This window comes from Glycine max, chromosome 3, assembly GCF_000004515.6.
Source record: "Glycine max cultivar Williams 82 chromosome 3, Glycine_max_v4.0, whole genome shotgun sequence".
NCBI classification, from domain to species: Eukaryota; Viridiplantae; Streptophyta; class Magnoliopsida; order Fabales; family Fabaceae; genus Glycine; species Glycine max.
The window spans coordinates 3,148,344-3,166,293 of NC_016090.4; the positions used below are offsets into that span (position 1 = coordinate 3,148,344).

General features: G+C 31.2%; 1 protein-coding gene and 1 pseudogene across 1 annotated transcript; one reads left to right on the plus strand and one right to left on the minus strand.

Annotated features, from left to right (window-relative positions):
* Nucleotides 1-2,012: 2,012 nt before the first annotated feature.
* Nucleotides 2,013-4,689, minus strand: LOC100781697 (pectinesterase 2). The gene is made up of 2 exons (XM_014774276.2): nt 3,489-4,689; nt 2,013-3,005 (listed from the first exon to the last, which is right to left on the minus strand). The coding sequence occupies exons 1-2, from the start codon at nt 4,345-4,347 to the stop codon at nt 2,329-2,331; spliced, it is 1,536 nt and encodes a 511-aa protein (XP_014629762.1). The 5' UTR covers nt 4,348-4,689; the 3' UTR covers nt 2,013-2,328.
* Nucleotides 4,690-6,422: 1,733 nt separating this feature from the next.
* LOC106798132 (pectinesterase 2-like) lies at nt 6,423-15,668 on the plus strand (annotated as a pseudogene).
* The last annotated feature ends 2,282 nt before the right edge of the window (nt 15,669-17,950 follow it).

Consider the following 17,950-nt stretch of genomic DNA (forward strand, 5'->3'; position numbering starts at 1 on the left):
AAAAAATATTAAATGTAATATTTATTAATTTTATAAAATGACGTATTTTAAAATATATTATTTTAAAATGACTTATATTTTAATTTTGGAACGGTCGGAGTATTGTAGAAATGGAGTTATTGTTAAAAATAACCCACAATGTCACTGTTACTAAAGTCTTTGATCCAAACTTCATAAAAATTGAAGAAAAAAAATACTTAGACACACAATAAAAAGTATTGTAGACCAAGTGTTTGTAATTTGTGAGTATTTAGATTGGGTTTACGTCAAGCTTCGTCCGCATTGCCAAACATTTGTGGCCCAAGCTCATACCAAATTATCAAAACGATATTTTGGCCCTTTTCAGGTGGCGGAACGTATCAGACCCGTTGCGTACAAGTTGCATTTACTGACGTCATCCCGGATTCATCCAGTATTCCACGTTTCCCTTCTGAAGCCACATCTAGGACCAGTACCTGAGACCCCAGCTCGGCTTCCTCCATCCACCGTGGATGACCACCCTCTTTTGGTCCCACTCTCCATTCTCGATTGGAAGTGGGATACTTCCGTCTCTCCTTCGGACAAACTGGTCCTAGTCCAATGGGAAGGTTTGGCACCGGAAGATAACTCCTGGGAGCGTTGGGATGATTTGCGAGTTTCACACAACCTTGAGGACAAGGTTGTTTTTGGATATGAGGGTGTTGATAGCATAACTCCTATATCAGATAACACACGAGAGGCCACACCAGACAACATACCAGAGGAAAATAATATTAACAGGCCAAGGAGAACCATTAAGAAGCCCAATTACCTCAAAGATTATGCATAGACTTAGTGAGCTCAATACAGCACGTGCCTCATTTCCATTTGCAATTCAAGTCGTTACTACAAAAGCAAAATAAACAAGTTGTTATCATTTCCATTCTATTATAACCGGATTAGTTATCATTAGTAGTATAAATGTAATAGAAAGTGGAATAAAAATGCCATCCAGATTTATCTCAATTATCTTTTTCCTTTAGCATTCTTTGAATTCCCTCGTCCTTTTACTTGTGCCCCATAACAAATACTTTTTATTTTGTGTCCAAGTATTTTTTTTTTCTTCAATTTTTTATGAGGTTTGGATAAAAAACTTTAGTAATAGTGACATTGTGGGTTATTTTTAACAATAACTCCATTTCTACAATACTCCGACCGTTCCAAAATTAAAATATAAGTCATTTTAAAAAATATATTTTAAAATGTCATTTTATAAAATTAATAAACATTACATTTAATATTTTTTTAAATTATTCTCAATCAATACTTCATGTTTTAATATAATAGTTTTTTTTAATTCTCATAAAAAATTCATAAGTTACTAGTATTTATTTATATATTTATATTATTAATTAATTCCAAAAATTATTTATTTTTCCACAAGTAATATCAGACACAATTAATTAGATGATGAAGTAAAAAGATCTTAATTCATCAAATTTATAAATTAATTTTTTATTATTAATGAGAATTTGTTGTTATTAAGGTAAAGGGATATAAATACTTTTTAATTAGAGATAAAAGAATATATTACAAAAATTACTGATATTTTTTATAAAATTCAAAAAATTGATTATTTTTTTAACAACTTTAAACACAGTAAATGAGTATGAGTAACTTATTTACACTTATTTTTTTCTTTTATGTTTTAACTTTTAATAGGCTCAAAGACTTTGGTGAAAATTTATAACGCTCGCAAATTACAAACACTGGGTCAACAGCACTTTCTTATTGGGTGTTCAAAAATCAATTTCATAAATTTTGACAGAGGGTCAGAGACTTTATAGATTAGTGACAGGAAAGGGCTGTTTTCAACTTTCAGTTGACTTCTCTTGCAACTTATTTAGACTAATTTTCTTTGTATAATTTTTACTATGCATCATATTCAATATGCAGATCAGAAAATCGACCCTTGTCGAAGTCTTATTATTCATATGCATGAGCAGAAAAATTGATGTTTATCAACATGTTTAAAGAATCTAACTATTTACTGATTGTGTCTAATTCTTATTGGTATGAAATACGTTATATTATAAAATGGCCTGTAGAATACTTAAGATGGGCAAATTAAAGGAATTATAAAACATGACATAAATTAAAGAATGTACATGTGCATCGATAGATAATAACCAGCAAAAAATGAAATCAATCCAACTAAATGATATTTATTTATCCATCAAAATAAAATATGCTTTCAAATTGTAATCACTTGGACAACATTCATAAATTATAAATAAAAAAGTAAACAAAATTAAAAGAAATGAAACTATTTAATCAAACTACAAATCAAGAGATGACAAATAATAAAATTCAAAGACCAGAGGTGAAAGGCACACTGGTGGCAGGCAACCATGAGTTTCCAGCAATAAAATTCCCAACAGTGAATTTTGAGGCTTCAGAAGCACTTGTAATGACATGATAACCCAACCAATTAACACGGTTTGCTGTTGAGGAACCTGGTCCTGTGTTCATGTATTCTCCATAGTACAAAGTACTTAATGCAAAGTTACCACTCCACTCCAACCAACCCTCTGGATTTATCAAACTATCAAGATAAGTCTTCATGAAAACTGTTCTTGAATACTGTTGCCAAGGCCTTCCAAGGTAAGTCCTAACCCCCATCAAGTCCGAGGCAGCAGTAACCTTTGAATTGTGAATGGAAATGCCAGTGTTCTGGTTTGGATCGGTTCTTCCTTGAGCAGTGATTGTGTTAACTTTGTTTGGAGGGTTTCTTGCATAAATGTTACAGTTTTGGAACACAACAGCAGCATTACCAAAGATGAAGTCAACTGTGCCGTATATGTCACACTCTCTATAGAATTGTCTATCGGAGTACACATATAGTGTGTCTTGGTAACCTTCAAAACTGCATCTGTAAAATACTGATAGGTCTGATCCAGAACGCAATGCAACAGCTTGGTGGTTTGTTGCACCGGCAGTGTTTCTAAATGTGATGTCTTGTGTTATAAACCCATCTCCAACAACAGCTGCAAAAATCATATATGCTATCAAAAGCTTAATCCTTGGATAATTTATTATTTCATTTTCCATCATCAATGGTCTATTTAAGTAAGGTTATCCAGAAGCACTTTTGAGAGAGTAAAAAAGAATAAAATGAATTTTTTTATAACTTAACTCTAATTTATACATAAGTGTTAATTTGTAGAAATTTTCCTGTCTGTTTGGATACAAACCAAAAGTGTGTTTGAGAGCTTATTTATATATGGAATTTTTTTTCAGTAGAGGAAACACTCAAAACGAACTTTTAATCTTATATCCAAATTGGTCTGGTGCTCTTCTTTAAAAGATAAAAGAATTTTTACAAATTAATTAATACAAATTAATTTGAATTTAAGAAAAACTACTTTTTTTTCTCATAAAAGTGTTTCTCGATAAGCTTATCCACCCAAACTGTCCTAAGAGATGGATATTAAAGAAGATGAGTTAGTCAGAAAAGTTTATTAACTTACCAACAGTGGCTGAACGGAAGGTTGTGGTGCCCCCTCCAACGCTTTTGCTACTTGTGATTATGGTCTTCCCAATACCATCTCCCACCAACATTATGTTATTTGCTTTGATCTCAACTTGTTCATCGTATATCCCTCCCTTCACATATATCACATACCTTCCACTGTTACTCTTGGGTGCAGCATTTACAGCTTCACTCACTGTTGTGTACTTTCCAGAGCCATCTTTTGCCACAACTACATTAGCCTTAGAAGCTGGAGAAGAAGCTTGCAACAGCCTTCTATCACCTGGCTTCACCCATGTTGGGAACCCATCTTTGTAACTTGGTTCTTCATATTCAACCTTGTTAAGTGCCAAGGTGTTGCTCAACAACTTGGTAACATTGTTAGACATCAGAGGTAGAACATAGTCTTGAACACCAAGCTCATAGAACCCGGCTTTGCATGTCTCAAGGTTAGTGAGAGCTGTGCTGAGCCATGTTTGGGTATCAACTTGGGAGAACTTGGTGCTAGGGTCTAGGGTTTTGTTGAGTTTACGAATGGTTTGTTCATAAAGCTCAACACAATCAGCCCAAGCAGCGGTTTCACGTGGGTTACGGCATTTTGAACCAAGTGAAAGAGTGTTTGCATGGCCATTTAGGGCACGTTCTTGAGCAAGTTGCAATGAAAGTTTGAAAAAATCGGATTTTTGCTTGATGGGTTTGTATTGGTGAGTGGGGTTATTGCTCAGGAAATACTCACATGGTTCAGGGTTTGGGGTTTGGCTACACCAAAGTTTAACGTCATTCCAAGAATAACTAGAAACGAAAGAAGAGAGAAAGAAAGGAACTGATAGTGTTAGGAATAAGCGAAAGGCTATCATGGTTTCTGGTTAATTTCAATGTTTGGCTTTATTATCTTACTTGAAAAATCTTTGACAATTGGAAATGAATGATCGTAGGATGGATGGAGTTTCATGTCGTAGATTTGGTGTCTATTTATAGAGAATGCATGGCGAGAAGTTGTTAGCAGGAGGCACGAAACTTTGTGCTTTTCCAAATCATTTTCGATTTTGCTTTTGCATTTTTCTTTTGTATTATATAATATTAACTACTTACTAGCAGTTTTCGTAGTTTGTGCTTATGTTTTTTGACCTTCACCATGCATGCATTTGAAAGTGATGGAGGATTCAAAATAATTGTCTCCCTTCGTTTCTACTACTGTAATGAAAATTGACTCTTCCAAAAGTTTTCTTTTTCTTTTTCTTTTTAAATAATAATATATTGTTTGGATTCGGTAAGTATTGTCTTTTTTTTTTTTTTTTTACAAGGAGTTGATTTGTTTACCGTATTTTAATTATTGTATTCCGAAGGATATCACAACACACCAAATTCCATACTATTTGGGATAACTTTAGTTCATATTTTTATATACTATTTTATGATATGTACTTTCAAAGTGAATAATAAGAGATAAAAATTTCATTCCTAACCGTTTCTTTTTCTTCCCTATAAATATTGACTTTCAGACCATATTTTACTCCTATGGATGATGATCAATTGCCAAAGAAAAAATATTGGTTTTTTAATGTTATATTCATTTGCTCAAAAATATAATTATATAAATAAAAAAAAGTCGTAGAATTTATCCTAAAGTAAAAAAGTTTGCAAGCATTTACGAAGAAAGGAATAATATGATTTGAAATTCAAATAAAACGCAGCCTAAGAAGTTTAAGACTTCAAAATCCAGTGCCACTTGTTCATAATTAGTTGATTCGGACTTAGATTATTAGGGACACCAACTGAATTGATCACCTTACAATATAAATCTACGTTCAAAGCTTAAAACAACGGACAATTTTGTTGCCATGTTTGGAACTGGAAAAGGCAAATTATAGGGTCAAGTTGCAGCCAGCCTTTGCGAAACGGATGAATCTAATGCTTTTTTGGTTATCACTGTAACAAATTTATAAAAAAAAAAAGGACAAAATATGTTTTATACTTTCGGTCAAATTTGAGTTTAATATTCAAATGTTAACTTTCATCAATTTGATTGATTTAATTCTTGAAAAAATAATGGTTTCTCATGATGAAAAACGTGTGTAAGGAGAGACAAAAACCAATATTTTTCTAGCGGTTATAAATTGTTCAAAGTTTTTTTACAGTTTAAATTGATTAAAGTTAAACTACGGAGACTAATTAATATTAATTTTTATCTAAACTAAAAAAAAATTAAAAACATATTTTACCTTTAAAATGGAAAATAAGGAAGCATCGGTGCAGCATCTTAAATGATTGATATAATTAATTATTTATTAGTTTGTTAATTGTACTTAATAGATGTCAAGAATTTTAACTTTCGACAGTTTCATGTAACCAGTGTAGAAAATACTTTTTTATACATTAAAACCATTGTTAATATTTATAGAAAATGTTTTTTTACATCGATTATTTATATTTATAAAATGTAGAAAGTCAAAAATGACTTATAGTTGATAGTACTACTCAAGGTAGTGTCTCTTGCATAAGGACAGATGAGTGTCAAAAAATAACTTATAAATAGTGTCATTTTATGGTCATCGTTGACCTTAGAGTATCCACAATGGTAAACTATATTATTGGCTCTTAAATTATTTTTTTTGGGTTCCAAGTTATCACATCAAGACTTTAAAAACACTACCAACTTTTTATTGTAAGAATGAAGAAAAATGTTTTATGAACATTCATTATGCTATAAAATACCTAGAGAGAGAGAAAAAAAAAGAAATATAGGTATTATAGGATATAGGACTGGCTTGGACCTCCTTTTAATAAAAAAGAAGATCGATAGAGAGAAATGAAATATGTTGATAGGATGCTTAAAATAAATGAGTTTTTGTATATCTTGCACAACAATAAGGCCGCCATCAAAGCCTACTCCTACTAGGCCAACTTCACCATCTTCTTTGTCGCCAAGAACATGAAGGCCTCGTCGAAGATCACTGTGGTTCTTGGGGATTACAAGGAGCAGTACAATGACGCCTTGGAGAACCTCCACAGGGCCATGAAGGCCATTCTGCCACACGATCTCAGCACTGTTACCGTTATGCTTAGTGTTGTTATGGTGGGTGTTTCTGCCTACGATAATGGGTTTGAGGAGCATAAGGTTAGCATTACTGCTAGTATTTATCTTTCCATTGCTTCATTAATCCCCTATTAGGAAGGGTTGATTTTCTATTAGGGTTTAACAAGAACCCTAAGGACTATGCCAATCACTCTACCATTCAGTGGCATTGTGTCTCAGTTTATCCTCAGAAATTAGGAGACCTTGTCACCGAACATGTTGTTCCCACCCTAAGGTTCATATACTATCACAGGTAAAGCTTTTGTCCCCTTTCCCTTTGTTGCTCCTCTCATATTTTCTTATCTCTGTTGTTTTAAGAAGGAGTTGGAGACATAGGAAGGGAAGTCTGTTTTATGAAAAATGGTAGAATCGTGATTGTTCAATGTTCACATCTCAAGTATTTGTCAATTTATGGACTCGTTTCATGTTACCATAAGTGATGATGTATGATTTTTGATTTGTTTTATGTAATTTTTTTTTTGGACTTGTTTCATGTTACCATAAGTGATAAATTTTTTAGACATGTGCCAGTAACTCATGCATATAGTTTTAAAGCATTCTATTTTTCTAAAGAGTGGATTGCTAGGTAGTTTTGGAGTTAAAATATAGGTATAGATGCAAATATAAGCATGAAACTTCTCATAAACCAATTAATTATTGATGGAATACTGATTGAGGTTCCTACATGATGGATTCTATTGATGGAATAATGTTAAAAATTAAAACCTTAGTTTCTTTAAGAGCATAACAAATTATTTGGAAAACTTTGCGGAAAATTGTATTGTGTTTCAAGAGAATGCTTGTCTGAATAATTCATTAACAAAAGGATGTTAGATTATTTAATCTAATATTGGTTCATGTAATTATGAAATGATTTTAATGAAAAGATTGTCTTATGTGATGATTGTTAGACTTAAAATTATATTAAAATCATTGGGGATTATTTTTTAGTTATTAAAATAAATCCATCTCTTCTCACTTCATTAAGGTTAAATTTTGGCATTAAGGAAAAATGTTTTGGAAAAAGAAGTTTTAGACGTTGTCTCCCTCTCTCTTTAAAAAATTGACATTCTGATGTTTCTAAAAAGGTGAGAAAAAAACACTATAAAATCTGAGAAGAAAAGGTCAAATCCAAGATCCCTCTCTCTACATCAAGAGTTTTGCATGATGGATTCGGATAAGTCTTTTGAATCTTCTTATGAAATTCAAAGTATAATAGTAATGAGAAATATGTTATCCAAGATCCTGTAATGTAATTTCTTGTATATTGAATTTAAGAAATTACACATGAAAGTATAATTTTGCTAACAATTGGTATCAGAGCTGGGTTAGGGATGATATTTTCTCCATTTACTTTGATTACTTTTTCGTTGGAATTTGATATGCATTACGATTTATTCACATGCCGTATAATTTACTTGTAAGAAGGTGCAACTTAAATTTGCATTACTTTGGTTATATATATATATATATATATATATATATATAGAGAGAGAGAGAGAGAGAGAGAGAGAGAGAGAGAGAATTGAATTACACTATATATTGAATAACCATTCATTGGGTGCTTTGGATCAATTTTTTAATTGGTCGTGAGAATGCTGTGAAATGTTATAATTGCGCTGATGTTCTTGAATTATTAGCAAAGTTATAATTGTGGTGCTGCAGTTTATTAGAATGTTGTGAAATGTTAATAAATTATGAGAACAAAATTGCAGAATTTTCTCTGAAAAATGTTTTTACATAAAGGAATTATTTTGGAATTACAAAATTATAGTGAGATTTGTTAATCATCAAAGTGGTGAAATCTATGGGGTTTTGTAATTCTAAATTATATGATTGATTGATATAATGATGCTATTATTTAATCTAATAAAGGATACATCTTACCTTTAAATGAATATTTGCAATTTTTAACCAATTGTCGATACTATTTGCTATGTTATTATGAAGATAAATTAGAAGATGCTCAAGTTAGAAACTCTAAGGAAGATTCTTAACATTATGATAAAGGCATAAAGCCTTTGGCTACTGTTAGTTTATATGCTTCTTTTGTTCCAAATTTTATGTTGATATTTGCTTTATCTTTATTGTGTAGTCTAATCTACAAATGAATCATTTTCACTAGAACTGTTTCATAGTGATGAAAATGAGGAAGCTATTGACGACTGAGCTCTATTGGTAATCTTTAAACATGGTTTTTAACAATAATATCTTTGTGTGAGTGTGTTTGTGTGTGTCAAGTGTATAGACTAACTCTACAATGATGGTACATTTATAGGACTGGGAATGTATAGTTGTCAAGGAAGAGCAACAGAGACGAATTCAGTAAGCAATGACATCAAAGCCCTCTCCAATAGAAGACAATTTTGAGATGAAGGCCATGAAATCTATGGGAGCTATGGAAGATAGCGATGCAATGTTTAGCTTTGGTGTTTTAGTGAATATTCACATGTATCTTGTCTTGGTTATTTATGTAAATTTGATTCTTTGTGAAAATGTCATCGAATGCTTGTTGCCTTTTATGATTCTTAACAATTTACATGTTTGATAGATTTAAAAATACTTAGCTCATTGTACAATTGAACAAAGTTCTAGTTATGCTTGCCCTTAAATTTCAGGAAGTTAAGATATAAATAAAATGCATTTCAATTTTAATTTGAAACAAACACATTTCAGATACCATATCAATCTAGAGTAGCTCTATCAAGAATGTTAGCACTAAACCACCACATCTCTATCTTAACCAAACTTTGACTTGAGTCTTCAACTTTGTAGTACCACTTTATTCCTTAATGACAATATAAAACATCATTTGAGATTCAAGTCAACTTTGGGCTCAAAATGGCTTAAGAAAACGGGTTCTGAGAGGTGAAATCTGAATCCATTATGAGTAACATCATGCAGACCAAAATAGATTTGAGATTGATGAAAATAAAGTTGTAGAAACTAGTCTCATGCAAAAATTTCTTACTAGTCAAAATCTGAGTTATTTGATCTCAAAATGAGTTAGTTTTTTTTACCAGTTTATTGCCATTGTGATGGCTCTTCCTTCTATTCTTTATTTGTTTTGTCCCATCCATTATACTTTAACAAGTAATTTAGGTTCTTTCCAAGTTTCAAAGCTGCTTTGCTTGAGATACATAGAAAATCTGATACACTATCGTGTAATATGCATAAACATCTTCACAATTAAGGTTTTCAATAACTACTTTTGTTTTCTTCTCTTTTGAGTGCTTTTAAGATATTGTTCTCTTATCAACATTAGAGTTTAATTTTTCAATGTAAATATTTTTATTCTAATGAAGTGCTGATATTTAATAAATTATGTATTTTAGTCTAATTCATGCTTCGGCTATTGAAGATTTGATCTTTTTGAATCAATTGTTTTGAAATGCCAAATGAGAAATTAGCTTTGAGTAGTGAGTAGCTCTTCAGTGCCTAGGCAATAACTTAGTTGCATTGACTTGGATTTTGCAGATATCAAGATCAAAATTAAGATGGAACAATTGATCTAAGTTCAATGTAACTAATCAAGGTCTCATTGATCTAAATGCACATATACTAATCTAAACGTTTCACTTGTATTTCACCTAAAAAGTCTTACTTTCATTTCTAATGTTGATTTTAGTTTTTATCATGGGCTAGGGTTATTAATTGGTTCGACATATACCAAGCTCAATTGGACATGTAACAAATTTCTTAAAATCCACAAACTTTTGTATCTCTTACATATGATACCACTTATTATATTTATATTTTTGTTATTTTCAATCTCTTACTTTTACTAGTATTAAATTTAATTTAATTTATTTGTGGTGTCTACAAATTATTTTTGATTCGATATCAGTCACCATGTGTTTGTTAAGGCCTAGGTAAAAGAAATGGAGCAATGGGCACCATAAATTGAACCATGTGGTCCTTAAATTACCAGAATTAAAGGCACTTCTCACCTTACCTTATCAACCAGACACAATATTGGAATGAGAAACTAATCCTCATTTCTAAAAAGGAGAAATGAGCTCTAAAACAACATTTCTCTTGTCATTTAATGGTCTAGGAATAAATGCAGAACCAGAAATGACAGCAGAGTCCTTAATAGATGACCCCATCTTTGTACTAATAACTGAGTTTTCTTTGTTTTCTCAACTTTGACCAGTTGGCATGCCACACTACGTTGCATTTTCAGCCATTACTCTTTTGTGTTCTACTAGTACTATATAATAGTGGACACCTCAGGGTTGTTCACTTGTTTGTTTTCTCGTATATCTCAGTGTTGATCTTAAAGGGAAAAATGAGTTACTTGGGTTTGGGTGTTAGTCTTGGTAATGTTCCAGTGTACCATGGAACAAAACTTAAAGTGTTAGATAGAAGGGTGAGGATAAGAGAGCTGGTGTTCATGTGTGTGAGTCGTAGTCTTAAATTTGTTGCAATTTTTCTTATGGTGATTGATTCCCAAGTCAAAGAGTTTTTCTCCTTTCAAAAGAAAGCTAAACTTACAGACATGAAGGCTTTAGTGTGAACTCTTGTTTCTTCTCTTTCTAACATAATATTCTTTGCAGGTTCTTGGTAGTTGCGAACCAACTATCTTTTGGCTACTCCTTAATCCAAGGATTGTATTGTGTTGTGTTGTTAGTATGGTAAAGGGAAACGCACTTTTTAGCAAGCCCTTAGCTTGACTCATTTTCTCTAGTGACCGAGTACCTATATATATTATATTTCACGGCTAAAAGTAACACAATTTTTGTTTAAGCTTTTAATGTGTCTTTTAAAATTACAATGAGGGAAATAAAGATAATAGACCATATTTTTTCTTTAAAAAAACATTGTACAATGATTATTTAATTAAACAATATAGAAAGTGACAATACAACATCGGTCAAAGGAAAAATCAACATAGACACTTTTTATATCGGTTTTAGACAAAATTGATGTTGTATTGATACTTTCTACATTTGTTAAAACCACAACCGATGTAGTAATTGATAGATTTATAATTTTTTACTTACTTCCTATATCGATTTTAGGAACAACCAATATAAAATGCATTTTTCACATCAGTTGTAAAATCGATGTTGAAAGTGTTTGACTTTCAACATCGTTAGATACAACATCAATTTTGAATTAAATATCTTTTTTTTTGTAGTAGTGAATAAATATGCCAAAAAAATATTCTTGAATTTCTCAGAAAATTAATTATTTAAAAAATAACAAAAATATAATATATTACTTTTTGGTTCACAATAAATTAATATATATATATATATATATATATATATATATAACAATAAATATTTAAAATAAATTTTTATTTGCATTTTTCTCATGCCTAAAATGTTTCCAAATGTCTTCTACCAAATTAATCTGCTTGAAGTTGCTGATGAATTTTCTTTTTTAACACAGTTGCTTTCCTTTTTAAATATTTCAAAATCAAAATCAGAATCATTAGATACTTCGATGGTTGGCATGTTATTGTTAAGATGATCATAAGAATAATCAATATTATCATTGTATGTGTGTCATTCATCCTCAACAATCATATTATGCAATATGATGCATACATACATTATATCTTTCATTGTATTCATGTGTGAAGCACGTGTTAGGACACATATAATTTGTGAATCGGGATTGGAGCACTCCAAAAGCCCACTTGATATCCTTTCTAGTTGATTAGTGTCATTGGGTGAATGACTTTCTTTTATCTAACATGCGTTGGATTTCATCTGCCATATATTGCACAGTTGAAGAGCTTGTTCTTGCAAAATGGCATTAAACAAATTAGGTTGGTTTAAGGCATTAATGTCATTATTTGCACCTGCAACACCAAAAAAATGCATATTAAATCTACAAGTCTTGTGATGCAATTGCTTCGAGTATAATTGTGACTTTACCATGATCACTTCGAGCAAATTGATCTTTCCAAACTATATTTCAATTTTTTTTTATTCCTAGTACATACAATCAACTAAACCTAACATACCTTGAAAAGCCACATACCTCCCTTATTTGTAGAGGTGTTGAATGTTGTTGTTAATGTTAGGTCTTCTCAAGTACTCAACCCCAAGTATTTGGTTCACACCTCTTACAAATCTCGTTAAGCATTCTAATGTAGTAGATTCATCAATTTAAACATAATCATCTACAATGTCGGCAGGTGATCCGTAAGCTAATATACGAAAAATAAGTGTGTATTTTTACCATGATGAAAAAGACCCATTTGGCCAGCTACATTGAACCTTGTTTGGAATGAATCATCATGATTGTCCAAGACATCTACAATTCAAAGGAAAAATGCATTTACATTTGAAACCTTTACCAAAATTGAACCTCTAATTTTGTATTTACGCAACCTTTAGATTTCTCTCGATTTGATGTATGTTGGATTCATTCATTTGTCATTTCAATTGGAAACCTCTCAAAAGTAAATCTTTGTTCATGTCTTTTTTTTATCGACAATTATTCTTCACTCTCATCTAGCGCTCAAGACTAATTAAGATATTTCGAATTCTACTCAAATCAATAATTGATTGATACTTAAATAATTAGTTTAGCCTCGCATCATTTATTTTAAAGATGTACTAATTATAATTTTCAAAATTAAAAGAACGTATTATGCATAAAATTTTAAAAAATTGCCAAACTAAATAAAAGCCTCTCAACCAAATTATATTCAGCCAGACCTTGGAATAACTTTGGGCCGGGCCATTATAATTCAATCAATTGCATGCACACACCTATACTCCGCAAAGTAACACTTGTATTGCACAAGTAGCATGCATACACAATATTCCACTTTGCCAATTGTCAAATCAACCACGCTATAACTTCAGTATCAAACACGTTGCCTCAAAACACCATTTTCAATGACCTCCCACCGAATGCGAGCGCATCTCTGACTTCGCATCTTTTGACTTTTCTTTACCCTTTAATGAACATCAGAATATATGATCTATCTCTTCTTAAATTTCTAAGACAACTCAATAAATAAATTTGTTAAACATGCAATAAAAGTGTTCAAATTTAAAGTTTCGGATTGTACTTAATTAATTAGTTTCTTTTATCTTCATTATTATTTCGTCTTTGTTTGATAATGTCCATCCGGTTAATGATAAATACATTCTTAAACATGATTTAAGTTATAATTACAATTACAGTTACTTTATGATTATCAAAATTGTGATGATAAGCAATACATTTTTTTTAATACAATGATAACCAATACATAATATGAGATAATTGATTAACAATTTTATTTTTTAAATATATAATCTGAATTTGATTTGTGTATGAAAAAATATTTATAAAAAAATAAATTTTAATACGATCAAAAACTAATATTTAACTCTGGACTGAGAAATAGTGGGGTTCACATGTCCTTATTGTATAAAATGAAATGACGTTATCCTTACAGTTTTATTTATTAACTTGGGCCTTAAACCGCACCGCGCAAACTGACGCAGCCATCGGAAATGCCCAGAAAAACCTAATAACTGTAATCAGAGAGGGAGACTTGATTTACATTAGAGTTTACACTCAAGATTAGGTCCAACTTATTTGTTAAATAAGTTAAGTTTTTTTTTAAAAAATTATTTTAAAAAATAGAGTTAATAAATTAATTGAATAATAATAATAATAATAATAATAATAATAATAATAATAATTTTATTAGGTGCTAAAACAGTCTCTCTGTCCAAATTATAATCTGATTATTATATACACCACACCCTCTATTCCTCTATTTTGTTGCTTCATATCTTTTATTACACTATATCATAAGTCTAGTCAACTAACATAAATTTGGATTCCTTATTTTTCTTACAATTTAATTGTTTGCTGGTACGAATTTAGGAGGGATATAAAATTCATTGATTCTAATCACCCTCTGAATATATAACTTGTTTTTTTTTCTTTTTTTTCTTTTTACTGTATGCATGTGAAAGTGTAATGGAATTTCCTGGCTATTAGTTGACTTAACATTTTGTTTTTACCCAAACGCGTGTGGCTGAGAAGTTGATGGAAATCTCCTGTAGCATGTTTGGATCTTTTGAACAAGTCTGCCAATGAAATTGCTTTCTCAACTAATCACAAAAATAATAAAGAGTGAATGTATGTAAACTCGATGAATGGTAAGTTTTACTTTTACTCACCACTCATTTTTCTTCATTTCTTTGGATAACATTATGATCTGATTCATATTTTATTCCCCATGCATTGTGAAATCAAGGGTGGTCACTCTGTGCTCTGCACGTGTGCAAGTAAGTGCTTGCTTAGAGTTAGATTCAATTATTCATCATAGTAAATTATGGCAAGGACTATAAACAGTTTGGACCAATATACTATCTTGCGTATTTGACAAGAAACTTTTATTACACTTAAAGAGACTTAACTATAAATAAAATTTTGCAGCTGTAGTTGGGGACGGATTTATAGCTCAAGTATCACATTCAGGAACACTGCTGGTGCAAAAAACCCCCAAGCTGTAGCATTTTGCGTTCTGGATCAGACTTATCAGTGTTTTACAAATGTAGCTTTGAAGGTTATCAAGACACGCTATATATCCACTCTGAGAGGCAATTCTATAGAGTGTAACATTTATGGCACTGTTGACTTCATATTTGGCAATGCTGCTGTTGTGTTACAAAACTGCAACACCTTGCAAGAAACCCTCCCAACATAGTCAACACCATCACTGCACAAGGCAGAACCGATCCAAACCAAAACACTGGAATTTCAATTCACAATTCTTGAGTCACAGCTGCCTCAGATTTGAGACCGGTTCAAAACCCAGTTAGGACTTATCTTGGAAGACCATGGAAGCAATATTCAAGAACAGTTTTAATGAAGACTTATCTAGATGGCTTTATCAATCCTCAGGGTTGGATGGAATGGAGTGGTAACTTTGCATTGAACACACTTTATTATGGAGAGTACATGAACAATGGTCCTGGTTCTTCTACTGCTAGACGTGTTAAATGGCCAGGTTATCGTGTCAAAACTAGGGCATCCTAAGTCTCTAAATTCACAGTTGCGAATTTCATTGATGGAAACACATGGTTACCTGCCACCAAAGTGCCTTATACACCTTTCTCTGTAATTAAGTGATGCTTGTTATTTGTTGATTGTTTGATTGGTTTCATTTCTTTCATTTGTTGTGATTGTTAAAATATTGTTGTCCTACCATGCTGATACAGTGGAAAAAAAAATTAATTTATAAATAACTTTATTTTGTTGCGGATGGCAGAGTATCACAACCTTTGTTAGTGACTAATCTCTCAAAAAAAATTTGATCAATCACTTTTAATAAAAATTCTTATTTTAATAACATTTTTTCATCCATAGGATTTGAATTCGAAATTTAACTTAAGAGAATATTACTTGAACACCGATAAATTATTAATCTGAGTGGCAAGTCAGTCAATTTCACTCGGACCAAAATGTATTTAAAAATATGTTTAACAAAATATGGATAAAAATGTATTTAAAAATATGTTTTTTTTCCAAAAGCCATGTATTTAAAATTATGTTTAAAACAATATGGATAACATTTTTCTTTACCCCAAATACAACCATAATTGCCAAAACCAAAACGACTCTAAATAAATTTATTTTCCTCATCTACAGTGACCATGCAGGTTCGCTTTGGCAGCTGGGTAGTCCAGGACTTCAGAATTTTAATCTAGGAATTGCTATTCTCAACCCCTTTTTGGTTACAAATTTTTAAAATTCCAAAAATACTTTTTTGACGAAAATAAAATTCGGTTGAACTAAGGTACAATGAAATCATATTTATGTAATAGTATATGGGGACAAAAAAAGGTAAACAAAGAAAATAAGATTTGTTGCTGTATATTTTTTTCAACCCTGTATACTACAATGAAAACATGATTCATTGTTTCCATTACGTATACTCTAAAGTCATTCAAAAGCAAACATTGAATTCATAGATTGTAACTGAATCACAAACTTAAAAGAAAAAAAAAACAAAAATATGATTTTCATAAAAAATGTACAAAAAAAGTCATGTTTCCTCAATCATAATTACACAAGGAGAACATAATTTTGTTAGTGTCTTGTTTGAAACACTCAATAGAATCATAATTTAATTGTGTCAATCCAAAAACAACATAATCATGTTTCCATTTATATATTAGGCCAAAATAAAAATAAAAAACTGAATTATGATTATGTTATGTCTCTAACACAATACCATCATAATTTTGTTAGAACAAAACATAAAGAGAACTTCACCATTCTAGCAAAACGAACGTAGGTGAGTATACAATTAATGAATGTGGTTCAAAGGAGGAAGATTTGGGGTCTGAGGCAAAAGAAGCAAGGGAGATGGGGTGGTGGGTGTCAACATGAAAGGAAAGTGTGAAGGAGGTATAGGGAAGGGAGGAAGGTAAGTTTAACATTTTACAGAACCTGAGAGAAATGGGGGTAAGAATACTAAACCCCTTTTAATCCCTATGGATTCATAATAGAATGGACTTGTGGGCCAATTGAAGCTCATCTTGACATCTTACAAAGCATTTTACTTCGTGCTACCTCTCTGTTATCTATATATTTTAAAATTTGTTTATTTAGAACAGACAGGAATTCAACGGGTCTAATTCAAAAATGTATGATAAAATCAAATATTATCTACATTAGAGATTTATCAAGGGATAAATAATCGAATCGGTTCTTAGATTTTTTAAGGCTTTAAGGGAGTCGTATGAGGTGAAAATCTCTTGTATAGTTCTGTAATAGAGATGATAATAATAATGTCATCACCGACTAGAATTATCCAACAATTTAAGTATAGTTGATGTAGTTGTAAGGTTTTGTAATAGAGATGGTAACAGTAATGTTATCATCGACTAGAATTATCTAATAGTTTAAGTACAATTGATATAGTTGATGCACAATCAAAATATGATTTTTATTACTTACACCTCTGTATTTTGAACTATCCCAAAGTTACCGTTCCTTCTTTTAAGTTTGTCTAACCCACCTCCTTATTTTGGAACAAAGTTGTAGGTAGGAAGGCGTGGGTCACCCTTGGTTGCTCTTTGCCGAAGTCATTGTTGTAGGTACGTTCTTAGATTTTATTTTTTTTTCTTTTCTGATCTGGTTATTATTACTACAAATTATTGAATTCAAAATAGGAAAAAATGCATTGAAGGATCGTGCATTTCAAAATAATAAACACATAAATCCAGATCAAGTGTGATCTAATTATCTGAAATCTTTGTTATATTTTGGATTACACATTACAGAGTTACATGATCATCAATCTGTTACATAAGTTTGTTACGTATTTTAATCCAAATTTGATTTTCTGGAATGCACATTCATTATTTTGGATTCATGATTCCGGAAGCATTAAAAATCCTTCCAGA